The 27074-nt window shown below is 56.3% G+C and overlaps 7 protein-coding genes across 7 annotated transcripts; 1 reads left to right on the top strand and 6 right to left on the bottom strand.

The window, feature by feature from the left end:
* Positions 1 to 1993: 1993 nt before the first annotated feature.
* On the bottom strand, positions 1994 to 3391 carry HRG_03650 (cytochrome p450 domain-containing protein; the record flags this gene model as incomplete). The annotated part of the gene is made up of 1 exon (XM_044862121.1): positions 1994 to 3391. One exon carries the CDS (start codon positions 3389 to 3391, stop codon positions 1994 to 1996), a length of 1398 nt encoding a protein of 465 aa, XP_044723147.1.
* A 1448-nt stretch (positions 3392 to 4839) lies between these two features.
* Positions 4840 to 10143, bottom strand: HRG_03649 (DNA gyrase/topoisomerase IV, subunit A domain-containing protein; the record flags this gene model as incomplete). The annotated part of the gene is made up of 5 exons (XM_044862120.1): positions 4840 to 5078; positions 5142 to 6138; positions 6200 to 6469; positions 6523 to 9819; positions 10030 to 10143. 5 exons carry the CDS (start codon positions 10141 to 10143, stop codon positions 4840 to 4842), a joined length of 4917 nt encoding a protein of 1638 aa, XP_044723146.1.
* A 2850-nt stretch (positions 10144 to 12993) lies between these two features.
* Positions 12994 to 14477, top strand: HRG_03648 (uncharacterized protein; the record flags this gene model as incomplete). The annotated part of the gene is made up of 5 exons (XM_044862119.1): positions 12994 to 13279; positions 13333 to 13448; positions 13518 to 13587; positions 13639 to 13874; positions 14112 to 14477. The coding sequence occupies 5 exons, from the start codon at positions 12994 to 12996 to the stop codon at positions 14475 to 14477; spliced, it is 1074 nt and encodes a 357-aa protein (XP_044723145.1).
* A 392-nt stretch (positions 14478 to 14869) lies between these two features.
* Positions 14870 to 16195, bottom strand: HRG_03647 (hsp70/Hsp90 co-chaperone CNS1; the record flags this gene model as incomplete). The annotated part of the gene is made up of 1 exon (XM_044862118.1): positions 14870 to 16195. One exon carries the CDS (start codon positions 16193 to 16195, stop codon positions 14870 to 14872), a length of 1326 nt encoding a protein of 441 aa, XP_044723144.1.
* Positions 16196 to 17073: 878 nt separating this feature from the next.
* Positions 17074 to 18773, bottom strand: HRG_03646 (major facilitator superfamily domain-containing protein; the record flags this gene model as incomplete). The annotated part of the gene is made up of 3 exons (XM_044862117.1): positions 17074 to 18230; positions 18287 to 18652; positions 18704 to 18773. 3 exons carry the CDS (start codon positions 18771 to 18773, stop codon positions 17074 to 17076), a joined length of 1593 nt encoding a protein of 530 aa, XP_044723143.1.
* Positions 18774 to 22164: 3391 nt separating this feature from the next.
* HRG_03645 (HIT domain-containing protein) lies at positions 22165 to 22910 on the bottom strand (the record flags this gene model as incomplete). Its single annotated transcript, XM_044862116.1, has 3 exons — positions 22165 to 22291; positions 22355 to 22782; positions 22854 to 22910. The coding sequence occupies 3 exons, from the start codon at positions 22908 to 22910 to the stop codon at positions 22165 to 22167; spliced, it is 612 nt and encodes a 203-aa protein (XP_044723142.1).
* Positions 22911 to 23669: 759 nt separating this feature from the next.
* HRG_03644 (major facilitator superfamily domain-containing protein) lies at positions 23670 to 25599 on the bottom strand (the record flags this gene model as incomplete). Its single annotated transcript, XM_044862115.1, has 4 exons — positions 23670 to 23785; positions 23842 to 25211; positions 25266 to 25339; positions 25399 to 25599. The coding sequence occupies 4 exons, from the start codon at positions 25597 to 25599 to the stop codon at positions 23670 to 23672; spliced, it is 1761 nt and encodes a 586-aa protein (XP_044723141.1).
* Positions 25600 to 27074: the final 1475 nt, after the last annotated feature.

Here is a 27074-nt window from a genome sequence, read left to right as displayed (position 1 = left end):
AAATTAGTAAAGAGTATATAAATCTACTCTTTAAGGGAGGCTATAAGGAAACGTATTTTCCTACTATAAATAAAGTAGCTATAGTATTCTCTCCCGATTATATAAGCTAATAGTAGTATATTAATTATAGAAAAATTACTATCTAATAAAGTAAGAAAAGCTCGTTAATTTTTATATTATTATATATTAAATAGGTTACTAGTTATTGTTTAATCTAGAGTCGAAGAAATAACGCCTAGCGTAGAATAAGCTTAAAATATACTAAGATCCCCGATATAATAAGCCTCCTTTAAATATAAATAATATAAGAACTAAGACACTTATAGTTATATAAAAATTATTACTAAATCCGTTGGATAAAGGACTTCTAGGAAGCTAAAGCCCGGTCCTAATAAGAACCCCTATTTAGCTATAATTATCTATAAAAGACTAGACGTCCGCTAATAAATAAATAGAGAATTATTAACTTTAATACCTCTTCTATATACTAATATACTACTAATAAATTCTACTAAAAATCTTACCTTATATTCCTTCTTCCCCTTTATTATATAGCGTTATATAATTCCTTAATTTCCTAAAATTCCGCTATTACTTATATATCTTAAGAATAATAAGTCCTTAAGAGAAGGGTACTAGGGCTAGGGCTAGGTTTACTATAAGTATTAAAATATAGGTCGGATAAGTATAAAGCTAATAAGGCTATTAAGAGTAGCTCTCTTTTACCCTTTTATTTACTTTAAAAGCTAGTTAGGCTAGAAGTAACTAGCCTAAGATAGGGCTAGGCTAGGCTTAAAGAGGCTAGTCTTTAGTATAAGCTAGGTATTATCTTCTATCTTAGTATCCTCTTAGTCTTAGTCTTAGGCCTTAGGCCTTTCTTCTAAGGTCTTTAAAAAGTATTAGCTTTCTTAAGCTTCTCTTAAGTAGGCCCTAGCTTTTAAGATACTTATTTCGGCCCTTAGGTTAAGGGGGGGGTTAAAGGGGCCCGCCTTAGGCCTAGGCTAGGGTCCTAGGTTAGGTCTAAGCTAAGTCCTATTAGCGGGGGGTATATAGCCTTAGTTAGTAAGGGCTAGGAAGAGTTTTCTACTTATATAAAAGAAAACTTCGCTTAATTTATAATCTTTAGTAGTATATTATATACCTATTAATAGCTATATAAGGCTATATTTAAGGGGGTATAATACGCTATTTATAAGGATATAAAGTATATACTTTTTTTATATTTTAAGCTTAGTTTTAAAAAGTTAGCTAAAAAGATATAATAATAAGCTTTCTTAAGAGGTTCCTTTATAAAAGAGCTTTATATAGCTTATTAATATTATCCTATAGACGGCACCTATATATACGCCTCTACCTACTCTATAATAATATATATATATAGTTATACCTATAGACTCCTTCTTTTAGGTAAGATAGCGTAATCTATACCCTCTTTCTTTAATATAAAGACCTAATAACTAGTAATAGCCCCCCTTTAATAAGATACTAATAATATACGCTGTCTTTTTAGCGGCTAACCGCCTCGCTAACTTCCCTTAGGCAACGCTCTTTTAAGTGCCTCCGCTTATTCTTTTCGTGAGGCATCGATAGGCTAGAACCTAGGTACCGCGTTTATATAACTTTTATAGCCCGTGGCCACCCGCTTCAGCCCTTCGTCCGTTGCTACTTTAGTCTTAAAGCTATGCATAAGTTAGTTAAAGTCATGCGCATAGACTAGCTAAGAAATCAAACGATAACGTTATGTTTAAGCATAATATAAGGTCTAGGGATATCCGTATCCTAAGAGGTATAAATTAGATATCCCGCGGCTTGACTTGTTTCGGGTCGAGCGCTCGTACAACCATGGCTATATATAACTCCACGTGGTCCGAATCGGTACCAAGTTGCAGTCGGTGCCGGGTTGAAATCGGCCATGGCTAATAACTGTAAAGTCATCGACGGAAACTTGAAATCGGGATTGAGTTGAGACTTGACGGCTATGAGGCAACTCCTTTCAAGTTTCTGCGAACCGCTGGCCGATCCCATTCAAAAGATCCGATAGGTTTTCAGCCATAGAAATTTTCCATTCAGCCCGTATAAGCTTCTCATGAACGGAGCTCCGAACCTTAAACTCGGCCCCAAAAGAACAAGGTCTGACAGCGATTCCTTCTTGTCTTATATCAATTTGTGCAGGCTGTTTTCCTTGCCCTTGTTTCCAGGTGATGTCAAACGCCCAAAGTAGGCGAGAAATGACCAGCATGAGCGAGCTTCGAGCGAGATGCTGTCCGGGGCAAGTCCTCTTGCCAAAGCCGAACGCTGCTAGAGGGAGGTCGGCATGGTCCATCCACCTCTCAGGTTGGAAGTCGTCTGGAGACGAAAAAACCTTTTCGTCCATGTTAAAAGACCATTGATTTGAGATAACAGTGGCCCCCTTGGGTATAAGATATCCATTGTAGACGTCGTCCCTGAGTGGGGAGTGGGGGACACCTTGAGGGGCAAGGGTTCGCCACCGGAGAACTTCTTCCACAAAGGACCGTGTGTATGGGAGACTGGGTGCATCATCAAGGCTTGGTAGGCATGTAGTACCAACCCTTTCGTCAAGTTCCTTTTGAACACGGCGCATGGCTTCGGGGTGAGAAACGCATGCCAGGATTGCGACTATTAGAGAGACCGTCGTGGTATGACTCCCTGCCTCATAAATATCTCCAAGCACGAACGCGAGCTCTTTGCTGGATACGGGAGGTTTATCTATCAGGTAGCTCTGCTTGCTCCAGTTCCACGGAGCGGCTTTCACGGCGCCTTCGAGACTACCTTCGTATAATTCAGACTGCCGTTGGTGCAAGTCGTCCCCTATTCTTTTCCACTTGGCTAGCATGCGAGGAAGAACATTAAACAGAGGAAATACATCGACGAGCCAATTTCCGAACGAGGCACTTTGTAATATTTCCGAGAGGAGCTGTTCGATCTGCTCAAGTTCTGGCTCTTGCCCGGTCACGATGCGCCGACCGTATAGCAGCGTGAGTATGAGGCTGGTGGAGTAACGATGTAGTTCTGTCTCGAAATCGTTGGTAGACAGCAGGTTGAAGAGTAAATGGCAGCTTTCGAGATGCTGCAGGGGCTTGTATAGGCAACACTTGCGCGTGTTGAGAAACGTCATCTGTATCTTATGGCGCTGTCTCCATGTTTCGCTATAAGGTAGAAGAGCAGCTCCGAAATTTTTCTTTACGCATTCTGCGGCCATCACTAGTCGAGGACGGGAATTGTAGATGACGGCCCGCTTGCTCAGGAGGTCTTTTGCAACCTGGTGAGTTCCGAGAACAATGATTGTCATCTGTCCGATTTGCAAGGAGAAGATATCGCCGTATATCTTACTCCATTGCTGGAATTGCTTCCACGGGTATGCCTTGGGCATTTGAAGAGTATTCCCTAGGAAAGGCAATCGTGCAGGTCCAGGTGGCAACCGGGGTGACATCGTCCACGTATAGCCGACAAAAATCAGGAACAATATCAACGCCAGCGGATAAAAGACGGATGCCATGTTGATACAGCGTCAAGTCGCAGCTACAGTACTTGACGGCGAAGAATGAAGACGAAGAACCTGTAAGTTAAGAAAGACTTTGAAAATCATGGCCGGGGGCACCACCCCCCCTTCTTATAGTCCGTCCTCGGGCTGCATGCGCTGGAACCAAGGTTGGAAATGCGCCTCTTCTGCCCGTCCTGCCACTTTCAAATTCAAATGGCAGAGACGGCCAATGTTGGGCTAACTGCGATCCATTTCAAAGGTTCTCATATAAAACTATCTTAAGTGAAGTGACATGATTTCTGCTTCTCCATTGACAAGGACCCTCGTTGCGAGGGCTGGAGGTTCGTGAAATCGGCACTATTAGGGAGGGGGTTGGACAAATGTTGTATCGGGCGTGCATGCCTTTCAACTTTCTCCGACATACATCACAGGCCGGAGCTAGGAGCTGACGCGGCCACTTGCCAAAAGAATCCTCTGGTAGGGGTCAAGGGCTCGTCGGGCCATGCATTGTGCGACACGCTGCCGTCCAGGAGGACGGCGCGTGGCTGCCTCGGCAGAGACAGCTCTAATCAGGCATTGCCACATCAGCAAGCAGCAGGCCGCTTGGGCTCGCATACATCAAGCGCCCATTACCGCCCAGCCAGCTCTTGACATCACCACAGTCCAGATAATGTTGATTTGGCAACACTGTGGAGAGCGAACAATACGACTGATGAGGATATAAAAAGACATGGCATTAGATCGACCCGATAGAGCTCAGCCGGGAAAGTAAAACACATATTGATTCAGGAGTCGCTCAGTTGTGACGACGCTGTAGTGGTTTAAGCCCTTTTCTTGCTTCACACACTGGCAGTAGAATGCGTGTTTGACGCCCTGTTTCCTCCGTATATGCCACCTCCATTAATTGAAATACTTTCACATCTGTCTACGCCTTTTCGACCCCACCCTAATAGTGTGTAAGCACTAAGTTGGCCCCTGGAGGACCTTAGCCAATGGCTACTCTGTAGGCCAAATTCCATAGCCGTCAAAACTCGCCTCTCAGCCGACGGTTTGCCTATCTGGTACGCTTACACATTTGGCTTACAACTTCACCGTGCAGCCCAGCACCTTCGCGACTGGTCCATGGCAGCGACCGGTAGTGGCATGTTCCAGAATATCTAGCACGAGCAAACATAAAAAATAAGCACCTTGACAAGATGATGTCACCCCACCTCTCACTCCCCAACGCCAAGCCACTCCTTGACCTGTCCAGTACGTGGCCACGGCCAATTCACTCGTCACTCCGCGGCAGGTCATCTCGTGGACTGGCACCTGTCTTCCTCTCGGCGGCTGTACCTCTAGTCATCGTCGTCGTCAACCTCGAATGGGTCGTCGCTGTCGTCGTCGGCTTCTTCCAGCATGAGAGACGAGTCGTCGTCGATCACCACCCGCCGCCTCGAAGCCGCCGCCCTTCCTGGCCTGCCTCGTGCTGCAGGCTTCGGCTCGGGAGACGGCGCATCCGCCATGTCATCGTCCGAGTCGTCTTCCAAGTCCAAGACGCTCTTCTTCACCCCCCTCTTGACCGCATATGCCTTGGCTGCGGGAGACAACATCGTGGCTTTAGGTGCTGCTTTGGGCTTGGCGTCGGCCTTGGGCTTGCTCTTTGGTCCGGCCGGACGCCCGGCTCGAGCTTTCTTGACTGGAACCAGGCCTGTGTCTGCCTTGGACGCCGCGGCTCTGGATGACGATGGCTTTGCCGCCGGTGCCTTGGACGGCGCAATGGGGTCATCGTCGGACAGGAAGCTGTCGGCCACGTCCTCCTTTGTTGCCGTCTTGTGTGGCGACGACTTGGCCAGCAGTTCATAGTTGGTGTCGTCAGGGCTGTCCACGTCAAACGACCTGGATGCCTTCGTCTTCAGCTTCGGCAACGCTGCGGCGCCACCGTTGCCATGGCTAGATTCGGGCCGGTTCATGGCATAGAGACTGAGCCTCCCGTCAGGCTCTCCTGTCGGCTTGGATATGCCCTTGACCATGGCTCCGATGTCTCCTAGCATCTCGTCGTCGTCCATGTCCGAGGATACCTCAAATAGTGTCTTGGCCTTTGACGCGGCCGCCCGCTTGGTGCGCCCGACCTCTGGCTCCTCCGATTGCGATGGAGGCTGTGATTGAGACTGCGAGGCTGATCGAGGCTGAGACTTCTTGGCGCCTGTGGGCTTGCCTCTGCCGAGGGCCGCAAAGTCGTCGTCCGAGAAGTTGTCAGACAACTCCACGGCTTCCTGCGTCGCTTCCTTCTTCACCTTCGGCTTGGCACTGAACATTTCAGCAAATCTCTGCGAGCTCTTTGTCTCCGCCTTGGCCGGGGCTTTTGTCTTGCCCTTGCCCTTCTTTTCCGGCGCGTAGTCGTCATCTCCTTTGGGCTTGCGCGCGCGGCCGGCGCCGATCTTCTTGGACACGCGTCGCCCCATCCGGCGGATGCTCGTCTGAATTTCCGCGTCGAGGGCAAGTTGGTTGTCCCATTCAACCGAGAACCCATCCAGATCAGCGCACCACAGGTCCTTTTCGCTCTTGGCCGACAGCTCGTCATTCTCGGCCTTCTTGTTGGCAATGGCGGCCTTGAGCTTTTCGAGGCGTTCGGCAGTCAGGGACCAGATGGGCATCTATCGAGTTCAGTGTCAGCGTGAGTTCCAGACAATATCCTCAACAAGGGGCCAGTCTCACCCCGAGTAGGTAGTCGTAGTCACGAGCGCCGCCCTCACCAACGTCATCCTTGTCCTCATTGTCCGAGCCGTCCATGTCGTCTTCCGCGTTCTTCTTCTTGGCGACTTGCCCGCGAGGGAACGCCTCGTACTTGCGGTCCCGAAGCTCTTGAACCAGGACATCCTTTCTCTTCTTGCTCACTACCAAGACTCCGTCAATGATTTCTTGGATGAAGCGCGCTTGGTTCTTGAGCCTTCGGTAGTCGGTGTGATAAACACTGAGCCAATGTTTCTGCGTCATGTCAGTGTCGGGTCAGCCGCGTCCCCATGTTCCAGACGACGTACCTTTCGTTCCGTGTACATGGCAAACCGATAATGGTAGTATTCTTCCATGATTTCTTCCACCTTTTCGTACTTGCGAATCTGGCCGCGAGTATCAAAGGCCACCAGGTTGGAGGTTGCTACCTGCTTGGTGAGCTTGAAACGCTCAAGCAGTCCCTCCTCCAGCACCTTGCCCATGTACTTTTCATCCACCATGATCTCAAAGTGCACAGTTTTGTGGTCGTTAAACTCCTTGTAGTCCTTGATCCAGCTCGCGCCGTCGACGCCACTGATGATCTTCTCGAGTCTTGCTTTGAAGTCATCGGTCCACATGCGAATCGGCAGTTCAGTGATCAAGACCTCGTTGGGGTTCTGCTCATTCTGCTGAGCGAGACCGTTGAACTTGAAGCGGTCCGGGCCGGCGGCCTCTGGGTTGCCTTTCCAACCCCGGAACCAGGGCATCATGGGCTCGAATGGCTTTTCTTCGGAATCGTTGTCATCGAGACGGCCCATGCGGCGTCTCAAGTTCTTGACGATGTCGACCGGGTGGTAGTTTGGAATGGACGTGCTCCATCCCGTACCGATACCATCGGCGCCATTGACAAGCACCATGGGGATGACGGGAGCGTACACATCAGGCTCGAGGCGTTCTCCGTCTTCGTACTGGTACTTCAGGCTTGGCTCGTCCAGCGCGGAGAAGATTTTCCTCGCAAACGGCGAGAGGCGCGTGAACGTGTAACGGGGGCTGGCAGCATCGGAACCTCCGGCAAGACGTGAACCGAAATTGCCGCTTGGTTCAAGGCAGTTGATGTTGTTGGACCCGACAAAGTTCTGTGCCAGACCGATGATGGTCTGCTGCAGCGAAGCCTCGCCGTGGTGGTACGCAGTCTGTTCCGAAACGTAGCCCGCCAGCTCCACAACCTTCTTGTCCTTGACCAAGTTTCGCTTGAAACAAGCGTACATAACCTTACGCTGACCGGGCTTCAATCCATCGACGACGGAGGGAATTGATCGCATATTGTCAGCCATGCTGAACAAGATGAGTTCCTTGTTGACAAAGTCGCTATACGTGATTGCTTTGGTGGAATGGTCGAGGAAGGTGCCTGGCACAAAGTTCCCCAGCCACTCCTTTCTGGCATCGGCCTTTTTCTTGGAAAAGGCCAGCTCGAAAAGGTCGGCCTCATCCGGCTTCATTACCTGAAACTCCTTCAAGTGCTCATCGAGATTTGTAAAGTACACCTGGGCGTCTTCGTTGGAGCTGGTCCCCAGACCCTTGAAGTACTTGCTTTGCCATCGGGAGATCTCAGCCTTGTGAGCTTCCTTCCATTCTTCGTATTGAGGCTGTGTGAAGAACGACTTCAACTTGGTGGGCTTCTTTGGGTTGGGGCCCTGCCAGACCTTCACGATGGGCGTGATGAACTCACGGAAGAACTCGGGGATCTGGAGCAGCGAGGGAAACTGAACCTGGAGGAAGTTGATGAGGAGGCCCTTGATGTGGCTACCGTCGTGGTCTTGATCGGCCATGACCATGAGGTGACCGTAGCGAAGGCTCTTGGTGTCTGTGTACACCTGCTTGTGCTTCAGCCCCAGGAACTGCTTGATGTTTTGGATCTCCTGGTTCTTGGTGATCTGATCAATCGACGCGTCTCGGACGTTGAGCAGCTTTCCACGAAGTGGGAACACGCCGATACGGTCGGGGTCGAGAATGGCTCGCCCAGAAACAGCCAGGCCCTTGGCGGAATCACCTTCCGTCAAGATGAGCGTGCACTCGTGGCCACGCCTCGTACCCGCAAGATTGGCTTCGACAAGCTTGGCGTTGCTGACCCTCGAGCGCTTGCTACCGTCGCTTTTGGACATCATCTTGTCGGCCTTTTTCTGGGCAAACTCCATGATGTTCTCCAGTGCCTCCGACCTGGCGATCTTTTTGAGGAAGTCCTCACCAAGCGTGCATCTGCTACCAAACTGGGTCGCCTTGGTCGTGAGTTGCTCTTTTGTCTGCGAAGTAAAGGCGGGATTGTTGACCAGGCAGTTGACGAAGATAAAGATGTGGTTGCGGAGATGAGTCTGTTTCAAACTGTGCCCCTTTTGCTTCTTGTTGAGAGCCTTGAGCAGTGAACCCGTGATCTGGTCGGCGATGTAGTTGACATGCGTGCCGCCCGAGGTCGTTGCGATGGAGTTGACAAACGACACTTGCTGAAACGTGCCGTCGGAGACAGTAAAGCCAACCTCCCAGCGAGGATGGGTCTTGTCCTTGTCAATCTCGACGGTGCACGTGGGTGCACCACCCTCCTCCATGCTCCTCTCAGAGGCAATCGATTTAGCATACAGATCGCAGTATGCCTTGAAGTCCTTGAGCTTGATCTGCTCCCCGTTGAGATGAACCTTAACGCCGCGGATCGTGCCGGCCATGTCGTACACCCTTCGGTACAGAAGTGCCTCTAGGTCGTCGCTGATGCCCTCGGGCATTCCGAAGCGGTCATAATCGGGCTTGAAGGTGACGCGGACAAAGTCTGCAGATTTGCCCGAAGTGATCTTGGCCTTGTGCATCTTCTGCATGTTCTGCGTCCACGTCTGCTTGTATTTTTTGCCGTGCTCGCTGTCCTGGCACTCGAGGGTGAATTCGGTACTGAAGACGTTGCACAGCTTGGCGCCGTATCCGTTACGGCCACCGACGGTCTTTTGCTCGTTGTCGTCAAAGTTGGAACCGGCCAAGAGATGGCCGAAGATGAGTTCGGGGATGTAAATCTTTTCCTTTTCGTGAATGACGATTGGGATACCCTTGCCGTTATTTTCCACGCTTATCTCTCCCGACTCTCGGTTGATGTTGACCTTGATGGCCGTCATCGACTTGTCACGCTGCTTGTTGTCTGCGGCGTTGACCAGGATTTCGTCGAAAATCTTGTAGAAGCCAGGCACATAGGTGATGTTACGATATTCCATCTGGGACGTCGTCTTGTTGAAGATCCACATTTGCTGATCAGTCTTTTCGACGGACCCGATGTAGGTGTCCGGGCGCTTGATGATGTGTTCGAGCTGGGTGAGCTTTTGATACGTCTCGGTGGCAGTCTTGTTCGTCTTGGGCTTCGAGGGAGCATCCATGACCATGCTATCATTCTCGAGTTCCGCCAACGGCTTTCCGGTGGCCTTTTTGGCTGGCGGGGCCTTCTTCTGCTTCTTGGAACTCGGGGGCGTGTTGGAAAAGCCAGAAGCCTCAGCCACGGAGGAGTCGTCGTCGCTGTCGGGTTTCTGGCGCTTTTTGGCCGCAGGTTTGGCCTTCAAGGTTGGCTGCACCATCTTCTTGGCGGCAGCGGGCTTAACCTTCTAGAAATGGAGAGTCAGCAGCTATGTCAAGACGCAAGTCTTGTCGCATCCGCACCAGCAACACGGAGGGCAGCCGTGGCGTGCGATGAATATGCCGTGATTCCGCTTGACACGTAGCGATTGACGAGGAATCATGCGCAGGCAGTTGGAGTGTTGAGGCATGAGCTGTTTTAGCGAGAATGCCAAGGGGGATGGCTGGCAGCTGGCAACACTCGGATCTGGCGTGGTGAATTGAGCACGCAGATGACTTGCCTTTTCTGGGACAAAACCGTCGGACTCCTCGCCCAGGCTAAATACGGATTCGTCCATGGGATCGGAGTCCATCTTGGACGAGGCGAGCCGGTTGTGCCTGCGCAATGGCACTTTCGAGGTGGTCAACCAGAGAGTCGTCGAAAAAGGGAGCGAAGTTGTTGACGAAACGGGCGGTGGGGAAAAGGAGCGGCTCGACCGGCAGATCGAAGGCGCTCGCAGAAAGAGTCGCGAGGCAAAAAAAGAAGGACGCGCCACGATGGGAGCGATTCACATGACTCGGACTAAAGAAGCCCAGCGGGATGATATGTTGTTGTTGTGGGTGCAGCGGCGTCTCTCGTGTAAACAGTCTTCTCGACGCGCCGGGCCACTAATGCGCCTGTGGCCCAGGGTGGGCCGAGGGAGGGTGGCACGGGGCAAGGGAGGGAGCCATATCCCTGCCTCAGGCATCCGTGAAGAGGACCCCGGTTTTATCCTGTCACGTGTTCGAGCACCACCATCACCTCCCCTCGTTCTGCCTCCACCGACTGCCCGTGGCAATCTCCTTGCGGTGCTCTTGTCAAGGATTGGCCAGCTGACGCTCGTCTCTCTCAGTTGCAGGCAGATCCGAGTCATCGTCGTCACTCCCTTGATCCGGTTCAGTGCCACCTTACCTTTGCAGCATGCTTGTTTGCAACACGTCTCCTCGCAGCCGTCTCTCACTCTGCCACGGTCGCCTGCAGCCGAATCGAAAGGATCACTCTCCAATTTCGCCACTCAATGAGCCAAACGACATGACGCAGCTCGAGAGAGCACGGCATGGCTTGTTTTCTTGCTTCAACCCCCGGCTCGCGATATAGCTCGCATCGACGCATCCGTCGTCTTCCACCAGAAAGCACAGCTTGGTCGTACTCGACGGCCTTTGTGCGTAACGTGTCCATGGCAAATGTTTCACTTTGCGCCTGTCATCTGGTTCTACCCCGTGTCTTGCTTCAAAATTGCATAGTTTAAGCTTCACGAACCCCCATGTAGCAGCGTCGCCGTCGGGCCATTTTTGGAAGAATTATTCCAGAATTCTGCTCGTACCGAGGAAAAGCATTCTAATTCAGGCTTTGGAATGTCGTGTTGATGAGCTTCAGAGAGGCATGCGTGAGATGTCGGAATGTGTGGCATGCAGCTCGTTATCGCAGGCTTTATTCCCATACCATCGGCAGCACCCCGTAGTAGGGACCCACGCCATCTGCATCGTTTCTTTGACTTGCGCAGTCCAAATAAGAGCTCACATCGCCACGCATTGTGCATGCCTACACCGCGGCGGAGTCGGAGAGTTCTAGCTCTCTGCTCGGTGCTTGCAGCAGCCGGCGAGGCGCAAAGTTCTTCGTACGAGGTCAAGGGCTGCTCGGACTAACCTTCGGGCCGAGTCCGAGTTGGCGATGGCTTCGACTTACGGCCGACAACTGCAGGGGCTTGACGGCCTTGACAGCACCGATGCCAGCAGACACGGAGCACAGCCGCCGCACCTGCCCCTGTGCCATTTGTTGTTATTGTTGTTGTTGTTGCTCAACGACGAGTTTTTCCCACGGCACCACTGGCGAGGCCGTTGGATCGGCGGCCGGCAGCCCAACCAGACCCCATGCTCTCAATGCCACTCACACCACACCTCGATGGCGCCACTTTCTCCCGGCTTTCAGCGCTTGATTGGCTGGCGGGCGCATCTGACGAGTGCACAGTCTGCTTGCCGGCTCGGCTTTTGAATGCTGCTAATGTGTCATCGGCCGCTTTCTGCAGCTGCTTCCCGTCATGCAGAATCCCGCCCCCCCTGCTGTCAAGGTCGAAAAGCTCTTCCTGGCTCCGATGTCAAACAACCGACTTCCTCGTCTGGTACCACGGTGCAACATGCAGGAAGTTTCTGTACCTTCTTTCCCGCCCCCTCTACATACTGTCTAGCCCTCCTGAGGGGGCGCGTCGACGAATGCTCTGGGCATCAGCCCCTGTACACTTCGGCCCCAGGATGCTGACTTGAACTCGCTCGAGTAGCACATCCATGGCTAGGAGGAAACACGTTGATTAGGTGTCACCTTGGCCGGCCACGGTGACCTGGTGTGGGCGTACGCTGTCCGCCATCGGAGCCATCACGCTCCCACTCTTTCGCTGATGCGATGCCGCAGCGGGAGAGGGGGTGGCAGCGGTAAAGGGGTCCCAGCAATGCTTGCGTTCGTCTGATGCGTCAGCGCGCGATGCCGGCCGTTGGACCATGCCGCCAAGCTGGTATCGACTCTGGCATCAAGACCCTCCACGGAAGAGCGCTTTATCGCTGTTCTTCCAGCAGCCGCTGTCTTGTCGCGGCTGATGAGTCTCACCGAGCCATTGAGGGCGCCAGCCTTGGGATGAACGTCTGTTGGGTCCGTGACATGGGCGGCCGAGACCCACAAACGGAAGGGAGATGACGGAGCAGCACCAGGAGCCCGGAGCTCATATCTGATCCACGGACGGCAGACCTCGTTGGCATCGGCCGTGTTAGACCCACGCGAGCTGTCTTACGAGCCGTTTCTGGGCCGGGAAGCAGAGTGACTTGAGCCTTTGCCGCGGCTCGCTCAGACAAGCGAAGCGCTGCCGACGGAGCTGCCCTCTTGCTCTCCCCCCTACTTGTTTGCCCGGCCTGGATGGCTGAGGGCAGACATGTCCCCGCTATAGTTTCGACTCCATGTTCCCTGGGCGAGGAGAAATCTTTCTTGTTATGCAGCGTTACCTCTCTTGCCTTGCCCATGTGTCGTTGTCCCGGTGCCTCGTCGGCGACACGCTAAGCTTGTCGGCTGGTTGCTTACCACTGTTGTTCTTCGTCGGCCTGCAAACGCCGCGTTCGCCATGTTATCGCTCCAGTCTCTTCTCAATCCTGCGTCTCCCAATGCAGGCCCTCATTGCTCACCTCAATCAACTCCTGCCTCCATGTCTGCCTCGGCCCTGGACAGAACCGCAGCTGCCAGAGGCAGGATGGACGCCCGACAGACACTCGGAAGGCCGGTTCTCCGAAGCGCCGCATCGCTACTCAAGTCTAGAACCCAGGGCCCCGTTAGATTCCCGCCGTTCGAAGATGTCGGCGCACACATCATGCAGGAAATCGTGGCTTATCAGATCAGCTCGTTTGGTCAAATACAGCAGTGCAGTGAACACATCCCATACAACAGTACGAAGAAAAACTTTTACGAAAAGACTGGCCGGGAAAGCATTGAAGGTTAGTTGCGTCGGATACCCTCGGCACCCCCCCAAACTAAGAAAAGTCCGAAGCCTTCAAGTACGAGTTTCGGGTTCCCGGCCAACAGGCCACCTACAAGGTCATGTGGGACTACAACATAGGCCTCGTCCGCATGACGCCGTTCTTCAAATGTCTGGGATATCCGAAGGTAGGCCATTAGATCCAACACTCCGGTGAACGACGGCGCTGACCTCTTGAATGGACCAAACCGTCCCAGATGCTGGAGAAGAACCCGGGGCTACGAGAGATATCTCCCAGCATCACCGGGGGCTCAGTAAGCGCTCAAGGTATGTCGTGCATTTCGCGGCGCCATGATTCGAGCTCATGCGAGATCCCAGGGTACTGGATGCCGTATCGATGTGCCCGAGCCGTCTGTGCAACGTTCTGCCACGATATCGCTGGGGCTTTGATCCCCTTATTCGGCCCCGAATTCCCGTTGGAATGCACGCCGCCCGATTCTCAGTTCTTCGGAGACATGGTCATCAGCCATCAACTTGTCGTCGAGGCGACGATGGAGGCTGAAGCATCCCGTCACGCCTACGAATCGAGAAAGGAAGCGGCTCTGAACGGATCTGTGAGCCAGCGTCGGCTTGAAGGAGACTCGTTTCTGAGGCCTGTTCACCACGCACATTCGTGGTTTGGAGCCTCTCCTCGCCCGTTAGCCCGGGCAGCTCCTCGCATTGCCACTTGCAACCCGCCTCCTGATCCTGGAATCTCGGTCCGTGGGGAGGCCAACACGGGAACGAGACGCCCACGCTACGGCAGTGAGACTGGCCTCCCTCCAATCAACCGCTCGACCCGTGAACATCAGATGTACCAACCTACTTATCGTACCCAGGTCCCCAACTCCCCAAATCGGGCTGTGATAGGGCCCGGAACGGCCACGGAGCCCTGGGTCATCAAGCGGCGGCGGCCAGATCAAGAATGCTCGAACGATGCGTACGCTCCGACGAGAGCAAAGGCAGCCAGGGTGGGGTTTGACGCCACGGTACGGCAGAAACACGAAAACGACGATCATGGGCGGAAGGGAAAGATGGCCCGCAGCGCAAGAGAAGAATACGCTGCGGCGGCGGTCCTGGTTGAGCTACAAACGACAGGCTTGGGCGCCGCTGCGGATCCTCTCGTGGGCGGCCATGCGACACACCTCAGACACGCAAGAACGGAAAACGCGAGTTGAAGATGCTGTGGATAAATGAGGTCTCTTGTTTTCTTGGGATTTGTGCGAGACGTTGGCGACATGACACACAGAAGTGGAGAAAGTGCCTCTCTGATAAGACCGGCTGCGTTTACAAATGCAACGGGGCGGGATGACTAGCAGACGGTTATTGCAGACCTGATGCAAGAAATAGAGCTAGAGAGGGTTTCGTTTCCGGTTTTGTTGTTTCTTTGGAGTCACGCTGCGGAAGCCACTGACCCTGGGCTCTCTCTTGGGTGTCGAGAGTCCGACTATCTTTTGGGTCTGATAGACATTCAAAATAGACACGGGTACGCAGTCTCGACAGATCAAGTCGCGTCTGTGCAGCCTCTGTCGGGCATCCATCCGCCTCATTCTCAGTCTTCATCCCCCCGTCATGACGTGGACGCCGACGCGGCGCCCTTCTCGGCCGCCCTCTGCGCCTTGAACTTGGCCACCCATCCATCGGCCTTTGCAACGGGCACAACAAAGATGCGCAGCACCTCGTCGACGACGTCGATCTTGCCTGTGGCCAGGACCTTGAGCAGCGGCACGCGCTTGCCCATCTTGAGCAGGCCGCCGGTGCGCGTCTCGAGGTAGCACGACACCGCGTCCGGGGTAGCATATTCCCCACCGCTGCCGCCGCCGCCGCCGCCGCCGCCGTCGCCGCCTTGGTCCCAGGGCGGCGGCAGCATGTAGGCCAGGTGGTCATCGAGCGAGTGCGTCTCGTTAAAGGCCTGCACGAGGTCCGACTCGAGGCGCAGCGGATACAGCAGCAGCGCGGGAAAGGACAGGGTGCTGCGCGGGTCGTCCGGGTCCGGCACCAGGGCGAGCCGCGTGTCGCCCATGTCGGAGGGCGCCTGGCCCGTGGAGCGCGTGGGGATGTTGCGCGCCGCCAGCGCGGCGGCCAGGAGCTTTGCGCGCCGGGCGTCACGCGCCGCGCGCTCCGCCTCCCGCCTGCGCCGGGCGTCGAGCTCGCGCGCCCGGGCGACAATGTCGGCCGCCACGGCCGTGAGCGCCGCGTTGTCCGGCTCGAGCGCGAGCCCCCGCGCGCACACGTCGTCGGCCTCGGCGATGCGGTCCACGGCCAGGAGAGCGCGCGCGCTGCGGTAGCACGCCTTGACGTTGCGCGGGTTGAGCCGCAGCGCCGCGGCGCCGTCGAGCCAGCAGCTGCGGAAGTTGTCGAGCGCCAGGTGACAGGCCGCGCGGTTGACGTACAGCGCCTCGAGCATCTCCCTCTGCCGGCCCACCTCCTCCTCCGAGTCCGGCTCGCCTGCCGGGTCGGTCGTCGGCTCGCCGCGCGCGCGCTTGCGCTCCTCGGCGGCCAGGATGGCGATGCCCTTGGCGTAAAACTCCTTTGCGTCGACGTAGCCCCGGACCTTGAAGCATTCGTTGCCGCGTTCCTTGAAGTCGGCCGCGTTCTCCAGCGCCGTGCCCTCGTAGCTGAGCGCCTGCAGCGCCGCAATGTCGTCGTTTTCCTCGAGCTCCGTCATGAAGAGCGGCGACTTGTTGAGCTCCGCCCACGCCTCGTCCACCGTCTTGCTCCCCTTGCTCCCCTTGTCTTCCTTGGCCGCCGCCATGCTCGGCGGCAGCGCCGGCTTGGTGCTGTCGCTGGTGACGCTTTGCGACGACGACGGCGACGGCGGGCCGCCAGCCTTGCCCGCTGGCTTGGACACGCTCATGGCCCTCTCCATTTCCTCGGTGAGCTGGTCGACGTGCATTTTGCGGGACGCCGCCGGTCCTCGCCCGTTGCTCTGTCCCGCCCCCTCCCTTGCACTCGGACTTTGTCTATCTAATTGATGAAAGCCGGCCCTTCCACGGATTGCTTCGCGCGCTTTTGGAAAGAAAACACCCTAGAGCGGATCGACTTGTTCGTCGGTGGTGGACTGACTCTCTGCCCCAAGTGGCTTCAGTTGACGTTTGAAATTTTCCGGGCGTTTCTGCCGACTTTTCCAGAAGCGGCAAGACTATTAATATATTTTTTGGGTCTCCAACGAGCAACGGATGAGTGATTTCGTCTCGTTTCCCATCATTAGCCAATCGCCCTTCAAACGATCTCGAAATTCGACCTCCCTCCGTACTACCATCCTGGACAGTTGCATTCTTTCTTGGCCTTTCATTTCGCGGCTTTTCAATCCGCAAATGCCATCTCACCAGCGTCTGGCACGTCGCGCACAAGTTTTGGCTTGAACTACGTCAATTATTGTCAACGTGCTATATACCTGGCTTGCCTCACTTTATTTGAGGCAGCCGCCAAGATAGAATACACTTTTGGCGTCAAACTCCAAACCCCAAACCATGCCAGCGCTTCATGCTCTCGACGGTTTCCCATGGATATATCCTAGCCAAAGCACCTCCCAAACATGACAAAAAGCGCCACATAAAGAATCATCAAGACCCCATCTCTCTCAAACATAACCTTTTTAAACTCCGAGTAGCCGAAATTGAAACTGTAACATCGTCAACTGTTTCCTCGACGCCTCGGGTACGAGAGCAGGTGGCGAGGGTGGACGGCAGTCTTCAACAGGGGTATGGGTAGGGATCGTAGCATATGGCTGTGCCGTTGCAATTCATAACTTTTTCTCGGACCCCAGTGTCATTATTCCTCATCGTCTGATACTTCAGTGATGATGGGCATTGATTCTTGCGTGTGCTGTGCAACTGCACCCTCCTCGGACATGTCGGAGCTTTGTTCGCGTGGCACCGAAAAGCATTGCACGGCTCCAATCACCGCGACAACAGCGCTGCCGTACCAGGCCAAGGCAGTAAAGTTGATCTTGCTGCCAAAGGTGTAGAGAAAGCCTGCAATGGGCGGGGCCGCCATGCGGCATGCGGCGCCGGCACTGGCAGCCAACCCGTTGACTTTGCCCAGTGCGCTCGAGGAAGGCGTAGCCTCCTTGATGAGGATGAGGAGGAGAGGGTAGAGCGTGATGGAGAGTATGTTGCGGATGGCGAGGCAGGCATAGATGGCGGGGAAGATGTATGATTGGGGTACAAGGAGGAGCAGGGGGACGATTGCGTAGACAATGGGGTGCAACACTGTGACAATGAGAAAGAGTCTGTACACACCGACCCTCTCTGCCGCCAAGGGGAAGATGACGGCTTGGACGAACAGGGCGATGACACCGTTGACAGCCATGACCATGCCCACGTCGCGGAGCGAGAGTCCCAGACCGCCAGAGAGCTTGGGCGACGCCAGGCCGATGCGGGCGAGAGTCGCCGGGGACAGACGCTCGTCCTCGAAGAAGATTGGCATGAGGTGGTCGTAAGTCATGGAGTGATAGGTGAAGATGGACAAGGCGACAATGAAGCCGACGACGCGCTTGTTCCAGACAGTCTTGACGATTCCAGCCTTCTCCAGTGACATCTCGGGCCGCTCGTCCTCGCAAGGCTCGCCATTGAAGCTCCGCATAGTGCCATACGTCTCCGCTCGCAAGTCGACCGCCGGGCGCTTCATGGCATCTGAAGTCTCGATCAGCGGAGTCTCCTCCGAGACGTAGGTGTCTGCCGGCAGCAGCACTCGGGGTTGCATGTCAGGGTGTGTCTCATCGAGAAGAACGAAGCCCAGGACGATGCTGATGAGGAGGAGAGCGGCGCAGAGGAGGTTGGGAAGAAGGTAGGGGAAGCGCTCAAAGAGGCCACCTGCCGGGAAAGCTTTGGGCCACGACGAGTGAGGATCGGCAAAGGTGCCGCCGATGCACGGCCCGATGATGGTCCCGATACTCCAGACAAAAGGCATGACGGCAAAGGCGCGAGCTGGACGTGGGTCAGCACATTTGCGGATCGGCGACCGGTCGGGAGACGAGACTCACGTTCATGTTCAGGTTTGGTAACGAGTTCGCCGACCATTGTCTGGATGACTCCGATGTTGCCGTTGAGAAGACCACCTATGGCTCTTCCGAGTAAGGCGACCCAGATGTTGGAGGCGAAGCCTACCATGATCATACTCAACATGGTTCCGACGCATCCCAGCATCAAGACGGGCTTGCGGCCGATTCGATCCGAGAGGCCGCCCCAGTACATGCCCATGAGGGCTTCTGCGAGGGAGAAGGAGGAGATGAGGAGGCCGGCGTAGAAGGATGCATCTTGCTCATTGCCGATCTTGAACTTCTTGACAAGAGGCCAGGCATAGGGGAAGATGGAGGTCAGGGCAATGGGCTCGGCAAGGCGAACAATGGCTGTGGCAAGTTAGCGAGGCGCGGGCGGCAGTAGAGAGGCGGTCGGCTTACCCAGCAAGAAGAGCTGGAGAGTTGGGAAATCGTCGGGGTTGCGAAGACGGGCCTGCTTTGTTAGGGTCATGGCTTCTCCGCGAGGCGAGCGCTTACGACAGCAAACACAGGCACCAAGTCGGTCAGCGCGTGTGTTTGTGTACGTCGTCGGGTGGCGTGTCTTGTGGGCGAGAGCGTGGGGCGAGAGCGTGGGGCGATGGCCTGAGATATTTGTTTTCTTATTCCATCCGTGTCGAGGCGATGCAGCGAGACAAGCGCTTTTGTGTTGACACTGGAGATGCGACGATTAAATCTCTGCAAGATGAGGCAAAGAAGCAGCTGCCACGGGGCTGGATGAGGGGGAGGGGAGAAGGACAAGCGAATGGGTTGGCGGTGGAGGAGCAGAAGATTCGAGATGGGCGACGAGGAGGGGAAGCGGCGGCGAGAGTATTTCAAGGCCAGGCGGGCCATCGGCGTCTAGGAGCGAGGATCCACACGCCCGCCATGCACACGCCCCCTCCACCGGGCCTAGTGTCGCATGCAACTCGAGGGGCGGTTATGAAGAAAAGCGAAGCATGCGAGATGGCTCAATTGGAGCTGCATGTGGCAAGACAGTGTGAGTGGTGACTGCATGCAAAAAAGCCTGCTGCCTCGTTTTGCCATGTCTCACCGTGCGGCCAGCAGCATGTCTCAGACACTCGACGACAAAGCTGTCAACCAACCCTGGATGTTTTTTTCCGTCGCCTCGACTCGGTGCTGCATGGGCGACAAAGGTGCCTGTTGGCCGCAATCGGACTGGCGTTGAGTGCATTGTTGACTCGACGGTGATTGTCTGCGCATTGTGCCCGCTGTTGCGGGCGACCGGCCGCAAGCCAGCGCTGCGATGCCGGGGGGCATCCACCCGGTTAAGTGCATCTCGCCTCAGCTGGATGGCAAATGGGTACGTACCCGAGAGCAAGTTTGTTGACTTGGGCAGCCCCGCCAGCCAAACGGCCCTGCCTGATGGTGGCAGTTGGATCCGGGTAATACTCCGAGCAGGCCTGTGCCTCGACACTCCCGTGGCCACCTCGGACTCAAGCCCATGCACACCAGAGCCCTTGGCAGCAGACATGTTCCAAGATACCGGTATATGGCCACCAAAGCCCAACAAGTCACGTCGAAGAGCCCAAGCAACTCTGCGCGCGACCAAAGTCGACGACGCGTCGAGGTCGAGTCAAGTCCGTACAGGCTATTGCACCCCTGCCAGCCCCTGCCAACCCCTGCCAACCCGTAGGTTGCATTACAGGGGCGTAGGAGAATGACGCGGGGCGGGGCACCAGCCGCATGCTACCGTGCATGCTGTGCTCCATGCACTTGCATGAAAGACTGCATACGTGCATATCCGTACAGTGGAGACCCAACACGCCAAGCAAACGCCCACGCCTAAGTGCATATATGGACTCCTTATCAGCCTCTCCCTTTTTCCACACACCACCACCCGCACAGGCCCGAGGTCAGACGACAACGTCAGCGACTGGACGTTTTGATACACTACTGCACGCGAATCATCACACACTTCTTGCCTACAGAACTCGCCTCGTCGATCCAGCGCAGCATCAAGGAGCGTCTCCTTGGCCAACATGGCCCCGCAACAGACGCTGTGCAGACGCCGCCCGGTGCTTGTTGGGACAAGAGGTGGTGGGCGGAGATGGCGCCGTGCAACCGGGCCAGATCGGAGCGTGTTGGCGGCTCCGGTTCTGCACACCTTGCTGCTGTCCACATTAGCGTCGGCAGCGACGCCGCACTGTTCTTGCACGCACACGTCAGTCGTGCGAGACGAGACTCGCTACCAAGAAGCACTGGACTGAGGGTGCGTCGTATGCCCACGACATGCAGACCAAGTCGCGGGACCTGCAGGCAGCCAGCAACCTCTGGAATCCGTCCCAATACATGCAATGACACTCTGGAAAGCCGCCCGGTCCCGACACGGCAGGTCAGTCTCTGGTTACCTTATCTACCAACCATCTCCAGCTGTTGGTGGTGGGTGGTTGCCGCTGGCCGGCCACGAGAGGGCGAGATAGCGGAGCCAGCGGGGCCAACATGGACCATCGAGGTTCCTCAACAAGGTCGACCGGGGGGGGCAGCCATGCGCTAGCTCCCGCCCTCCCGCGCACGGCTTCCATCGCACTGGGTGGGGTCTTTTCTCAACCACTCGCATACTTGGTACACCCCCCTCCACTTCCGTCTTCCGCCGTCAACATCGGGCACGTTTCTTTCCATGACTTGTCCATCACCGGCCGCCATCCACTCGGAGCCACGGCGACCACCCTGCACCGTCAGCCCCAAGCTGCCCTTCAGACGAGGATCGCTCGTCTGTCTGGCTGGCGGAATGACCAACGGCTTCTCTTGACGGCTGTTTACGCTATACCAAAACTCGCCGCTCCCCTCTTGCCCCCCTCTTGCCTCTCTCACCGACTCTTTTCCGTGTCAGACAAGGTGCCTTCTACATATCGACTTCTGGCTTGCTCTGGCCGGCTGATCATCTTCTGGTGATGAAACGCAACTTGGTCCCGCCACGGTCCATGGCCGGGCCTCGACAGCTGCCCTGCAACGCAAAGCGCACATCAAGCCTCCAGAACCCCGCCCAGACTAGCGGTCGCCTCGCAGCAAGTGCGGCTGGCGGCAGCTGGTTACCGGGCCTTTTCTCCTCCTCGTCTAGATGTGGGTGTGTTGGCGCCATACACACGCGTGTATGCTTGTCGAGACAGCAAGTCTCTGGCTTCCTACTTCGTACATATACGATGTAAAACAACAGCCGGGGATATGTGTAAGCAATATGATGCCGGGCGCCACTGCTCCCGCGGCAGATGCGAGTTGCACCACGGAGCGCTTCTCCATGTGCGACGTGCGTAGGGCACCTTGCGCCGCTTCTGTCCCGCGATGCAAATCGACTGGCCTTCGGCACGAGCTGCACCGGCCAACGTTGGACGGCGTCCGTGAACGGCTTCTGCAGCGTCTCGTTCGTGGCGTCTACCACTCTCGCCACTGAGTTGTGATCTGGCAAGTGAATTTGTGTGTTCTTTGCTTGCCTTTGTGCTGTACATTACAGAATAATAGAATCGCCGATGGACCTGCGACTGACCAGGACCGCAGATGCCGGCCCCCTCCCCATAGCGGCACTGGCACCGCCATTACTGGTCTGTAGCTATGTTGCCACTATCTAGTGTGTCGATGAGTGATCCGCCTTCCATTGGCTTGCCCTGGACTAAATTGCCAAGGGCTCTTGACGGTGTCGGATGGCATCCCCGAGAGGAACCCGAGCCGAATTAGACCCAAAGCAAACCGTGCATCTGCGGCCCGCAGGCATGAGATGCATGCTAACACTCAGCACAAAATGCTGGTACGCGCATTGGACAAAGCCAAACACACAGTACAGAACTTGAAGATAACTGTAGGCATGCCCTGTGGCCTGCGAAGTCTTCAAAACCACCTGCATCTCAGCTTCATCTCGAGGGGATGCTAGCAGAGCCTCCTGCTGCCGAGCGATCCCCTTGCTCCACGCCCATGTCCCGCAGCGTCGCTCGATAGCGCTCGGCCTCGTCGTGCATCTGCTCCGGCGTCCTCACGGCTCTGTCGGCATCCTCGATGCTCGGCATGCCGCCCCCGGGCACCGGCCGCCTCTCGCGGTCCCACAGCGCGCCACCAACATTGCCCGCCTCGGCCGCCAGCCGCACGTAAACGTCGTCGCCGGCAGCCCCCTCGCCCAGGTCGTCCCTCGTCCGCGGAATGACGTGCACGTGCACGTGCGGCACCGTCTGCCCGGCCTCCGGGCCGTCCTGCACCGCCACAGTGAAGCTGCCCGCCGGCCGCGCGGGTTCATCGCTGCTGCCGGACGAGGAGGAGGGGGGCTCTTTGCTCTTTGCGGCGGCGCCGGCGTCGCCAAAGTAGGTGCGCGCGAGGAGGCGCTGCGTGAGCTGCACGGTGGCGAAGAGATCGGCCGTCTCGCCAGGGGACAGGTCCGTGAGACGCTCGTGGGCGGTGCGGGGGCAGACGAGGACGTGGCCGGGGATGAGGGGCTTGAGGTTGACGAGGGCGAAGGAAAGCGGTGTTGTGAGGAAGACCTGTGCGCGGCGGGAGTTGGTTGTCAGCTTGCTTCTGCAATCCAAACCAGGTACAAATCGCAACTACCCACCTGCTTGGTCACCTCATAGGGCCCAAAGCTGACGGGGCCTTCCGAGGTCATCGTCATGGCCCTGCGCCGGACGATCTGAGGCACCGCGAATGGCCTGGCTCCTCGCAGCAGCAGCGGCCGCGCGGCAAGCATACTGCCATGCACCAAAAAAGGTCAAGCGGACGCGACAGGCCTGAGTAATGGAGGGTTCTCTCTCGTATCAGGGCGCAGGGGGCACCGTCGCGGCCGGTGAGAGTTGTTGGTTGGGTTTTCGCGTTCGCCCCCCAACCGGTGACGTGTGTGGAGCCGGTCTCGGCGGCACGCGGGTTCAATTTTGCCCAGTGGGGCTCGCGGGGGGGTTCATCGGGCTGATCAGCGGGACATCAAGGTTTGCAGGGCATGCCAGTCGAGGCGACCGTTCCATCGGACAATCCCTTGAAGCCCCTTGCAACCCTCCAAGGCGATGGATGGACAGACAGTCAACACTTCAGTCATTGTCCAAAGTTCATCTACGCTAAAAGATTTCATCAGGAACTGTCAAATATAGCAAATACCATTTGACCACCAGCAAAATAGGGGCACCCCCAAGTGGAGGTGTTTTGAGTATAGTTTATAAGTCTTTGTCCTGCCGACGAGAGCCAACCGGTAAATACTCCAAGACATTCATCCGCAAAGCCTCCTTGGTCTCTGGACCCAAAGTCTACCATGGTTTCGTGCGGGCGGCAAGTTAGCCTCCACGCGCAACAGAGCCCACAGTATCCACGCTTGGCCGTCAAATAAAATACACAGAAAAATCGTCATCTCCTCAAGAGTCGTACGAGGCGCGAGCCAAGGCCCTTATTGAACGCGGACTTGATCCTCCGCAACCCGCAGCGCATCGGCGTTGGTGTCGAAGGCTTGCTGCGCAGGGTTGAGCGACTCCTCTGCCTCGTCGGAGACTTCTTCCCAGTGAACTGCGACAACCCAATCAGTGTACCGGCCATAACCTTGGGCGATGGTCCGCACTCACCGTGTGGCTCGATGGCGAAGCTGCAAATAAGAGCAATGACAAACAGGCTGCAGAGCGCGAGGAACACCGCCTGCGGAAACGTCCCCACGGTCGCAGCGTAGATGCCGTTGAAGACGACCGGTCCGACGACTCTGCTCATGGCGTGCAGCATGCCAATGGCGCCCAGGATCTGGCCAACCCGCTCCGCGGGCACATGCTTTGTCACGACCGCCTGGGTTGTGGCACTCCCGAGCCCTCCGAACGCAGTGATCATGCCGCAACCGACAAAGAGCATCTCGTTCCAGGAAAGGGCATATCCCAAGCATCCCACAACCTCCCAAAACAGGGCGAATCGTAGGATCCAAATATCCAGCCGGTCGGCTCCCGAGTTCCTCTCCACCGGCACAATGCCCAGCAGCTTGTGCCGGCGGGCTGCGGGGCGAATGCGCCCAACGTAGTTGATGAGGGGGAAGATGCCCATGAGGACCACGACTCGCACCATGGACAGGGCTGAGATGAAGCGAGAAGTCTCCAGGTTACCCCACTTGAACATGTACTCGGCGTACAACACGAGAACGGGACCAACGGCAAAGGCGGCCCCGAGGATGATGGCATCGGAGACGGCAAGCGCCACAAGATTGAGACGCAGGCGCGTCGAGGTCCCCGGGCCGGTGGGCCAGAGAATCTGGAGAGGCGCCAGAGGATTCGAGTTGAGGATGGCGGACAGCCAGGAGCCCATGTGCATGGCGCGAGCCTCTTTCTCCTTCTGCCACTTCTCGCGAGCCGCGAGCTGCTTCTTCTTGGAGAGCGACTCGGGTATGACAAAGCCGACAAAGAGCACGAAGAAGGCGTGGCAGCCGAGGGTGACGTAGAAGATGGAGATGAGGCTGCCGGTCCACTTGACGAAATAGCCGGCTAGCAGAGGACCAAAGGCCAGGCCGACAAAGAGACAGGCCTGGACGTAGCCTATCGAGACGGCGCGCTTGGACGGAGGGGTGCAGTCGCTCGTGTACGACTGGCTGAGGATGCTTCCGGCGGTAAAGGATCCCGTCATGCCATCAAATACGGCGCCCAAGATGAGCCAGCGGTAGTCGATGGTCTGGGGAAACTTGGCGGCCAGAATGGTGACGAGCTCGGCCAGCAAGCCGCCGCACGAGGCCAGCGCCAGCAGCCGTCGCCTCCCATACCTGTCGGACATGTGGCCGAACTTGGGGGCGACAAAGGCGCTCAAGCCACCAGTGACGAAGTTGAGGACGAGCATAAAGGTCGCGACATCCTTCTGGACCTCTGGGATCCTGCACTGCGGGTTGTCGCCGCCGAAGATTATGGGATGCTCGGGGTCGGCGAGGGCCTTGTCTGCAAAATAGCGCTGGCAGACAAGATCCAGAATGCTGCGTGGCGCGGTCAGCAGTCCAATCGGGCAAGCGGAAGGGTAATTGGCTTACAGGTTAAGCTTGGGAACTATGATGCCTCCAAAGGCCAGTGTGAAGAGGATGAATGGGGCGAGCAGCCAGAAGACCTGCATTGCAATTAGACTCCAGGACACGGCATTCGGCTTTGGTCATGCCAATGGCGTACAGAAGGGGCGCGCCACCAGGGCAGACCCTCGAAGTCGTCGAAGCCACTCCAACGGGCCTTGGGATTGTTGTCCGAGGCCCCATTGTCGTCTTGTTCCGAGGCGCCAGCATCGAGCAGAGGGGATGCCTCGACGGGTTCGGGCTCGAGACGGCTCAGCTCCCCGACCCGCGACACTTGGCGATGGTGCCGGGCGCCGTCCATGGTTGTCGAGACGGATGCGCCGGAGCGGCGACGGGTTGGTCGGCGCGGCGAGGGCGATCAAGCAGAAGAGAGCATCGGGGCTCCGAGACAACGATGGCAAGATCCCATGTCTCGTTGCGCGACGGCTGAGAGACGAGGACGAAGTCGTTCCAGACACCTTTGTGAGGAGGGGACAAGGTCAGAGAGAAGAGCAGGAGGTGGGTAAACAGCTGGCGTCGCGGATGAGACGGGAACGGGGCGTCTGGGGAGGTAAATGCGTCGTTCCTGTGCCCCAGGTACGGCAGCTGTGGCGTGTCCGAGGTGGGCAGGCATGTAACTTACCCGCAGTACCCGCAGGACGGGGCACGGAGCGGACTTGCGGAGGAGCTTCAACTAATAACAGCGGAGGTCCTTTTTAGCCTGAACACGTTGCGGAGGCGCTAACAGGCGATCAACGGCTAAGCTTTACTGTAGTTATCGATGCAGCAAAAGCGTCGGGCCCTTGCCTTGGCAGTAAACTGTGCACACGCAGTACGCTCGGTGACGTGTAGTCGGGGGGGCAGAGCGTTGGCGAGAGCAGGTTTGGGCTCGGTTGCACTTAATTACTGCGCCGCCAGGGGCCGGCTGAAGCGTCCGGCTGAAGCATCCGGCGCAAGCGTCCGGCGGGAGGGGGCACAGGCAGCCATTCTTTTTTAGGTGGTGGTGCTTGGGCCATCCACCGGCTGGAGCCGCCAGCCAGCAAGTCGATGACACGCGCGGCAGCTTACAACCTTGCAAATGGTGCTTCCGCTTGATGGCCCGAGAACCAGTCAGCCGCAGCTATATGCCTAGAACGGTGCAATAGATGGCCCGGATTGAAAATCAAGTCGATCTTGATAGCTCCTCCTGCCATGCTTTGTTTTGGTTCTGGCGTCGTGAAATGTGCGCCCCAGCTCAGACATGGAGACGCCACCCTCATGGTCGTAACGTCAGTCTCATCGGTGGTTCATGCAGTTTGGAGCCATGTTCGCGCGCAGCTCACGCCAAACAACGACGAGCTGGATTTCCGCCGTGAGCATGTCCCAGGGCCCTGCCTTTTTTGACAGCTGAAGCCCAAAGACATACCATCCCCCGACAGACCTGGAGTCAATGGCCCGGGTGCTTGTGCGCCCAAGGTTCGCCAACCGACGCCAAGTGATGTCAAGTCTGTCTTTATTGCAGCCATTTGTTGTACGCCTCACGGCGGTTGAAGCGTCCGGATCCTTGGGCTGGCGGAGATACGGAGAAGGCGCCGGTACCAAGCGACAGCCGCGGGCTGGTGGCTTGCGGCTGTCGCCACAATGCATCCAGGCGCCGGGCCAATCATGGGCAAGAAAACAACCACGTCGAGACCCAACCATCTCAATACCTAGACGACGAGGATCTCACAATGACGCAGCGCGGCATCCCTACGCCGAATCGTTGCCGCTCAAGAAAACAATCGCCTGACCCCAACTCGTCCCCCCACTGAGCGCGCG

The sequence above is a fragment of the Hirsutella rhossiliensis genome, assembly GCF_020360975.1.
Source record: "Hirsutella rhossiliensis strain HR02 chromosome Unknown scaffold00003, whole genome shotgun sequence".
Classification (NCBI taxonomy): Eukaryota; Fungi; Ascomycota; class Sordariomycetes; order Hypocreales; family Ophiocordycipitaceae; genus Hirsutella; species Hirsutella rhossiliensis.
The sequence above is the reverse complement of the archived record's forward strand: the minus strand, read 5'-3'. Positions and strand labels throughout refer to the sequence as shown.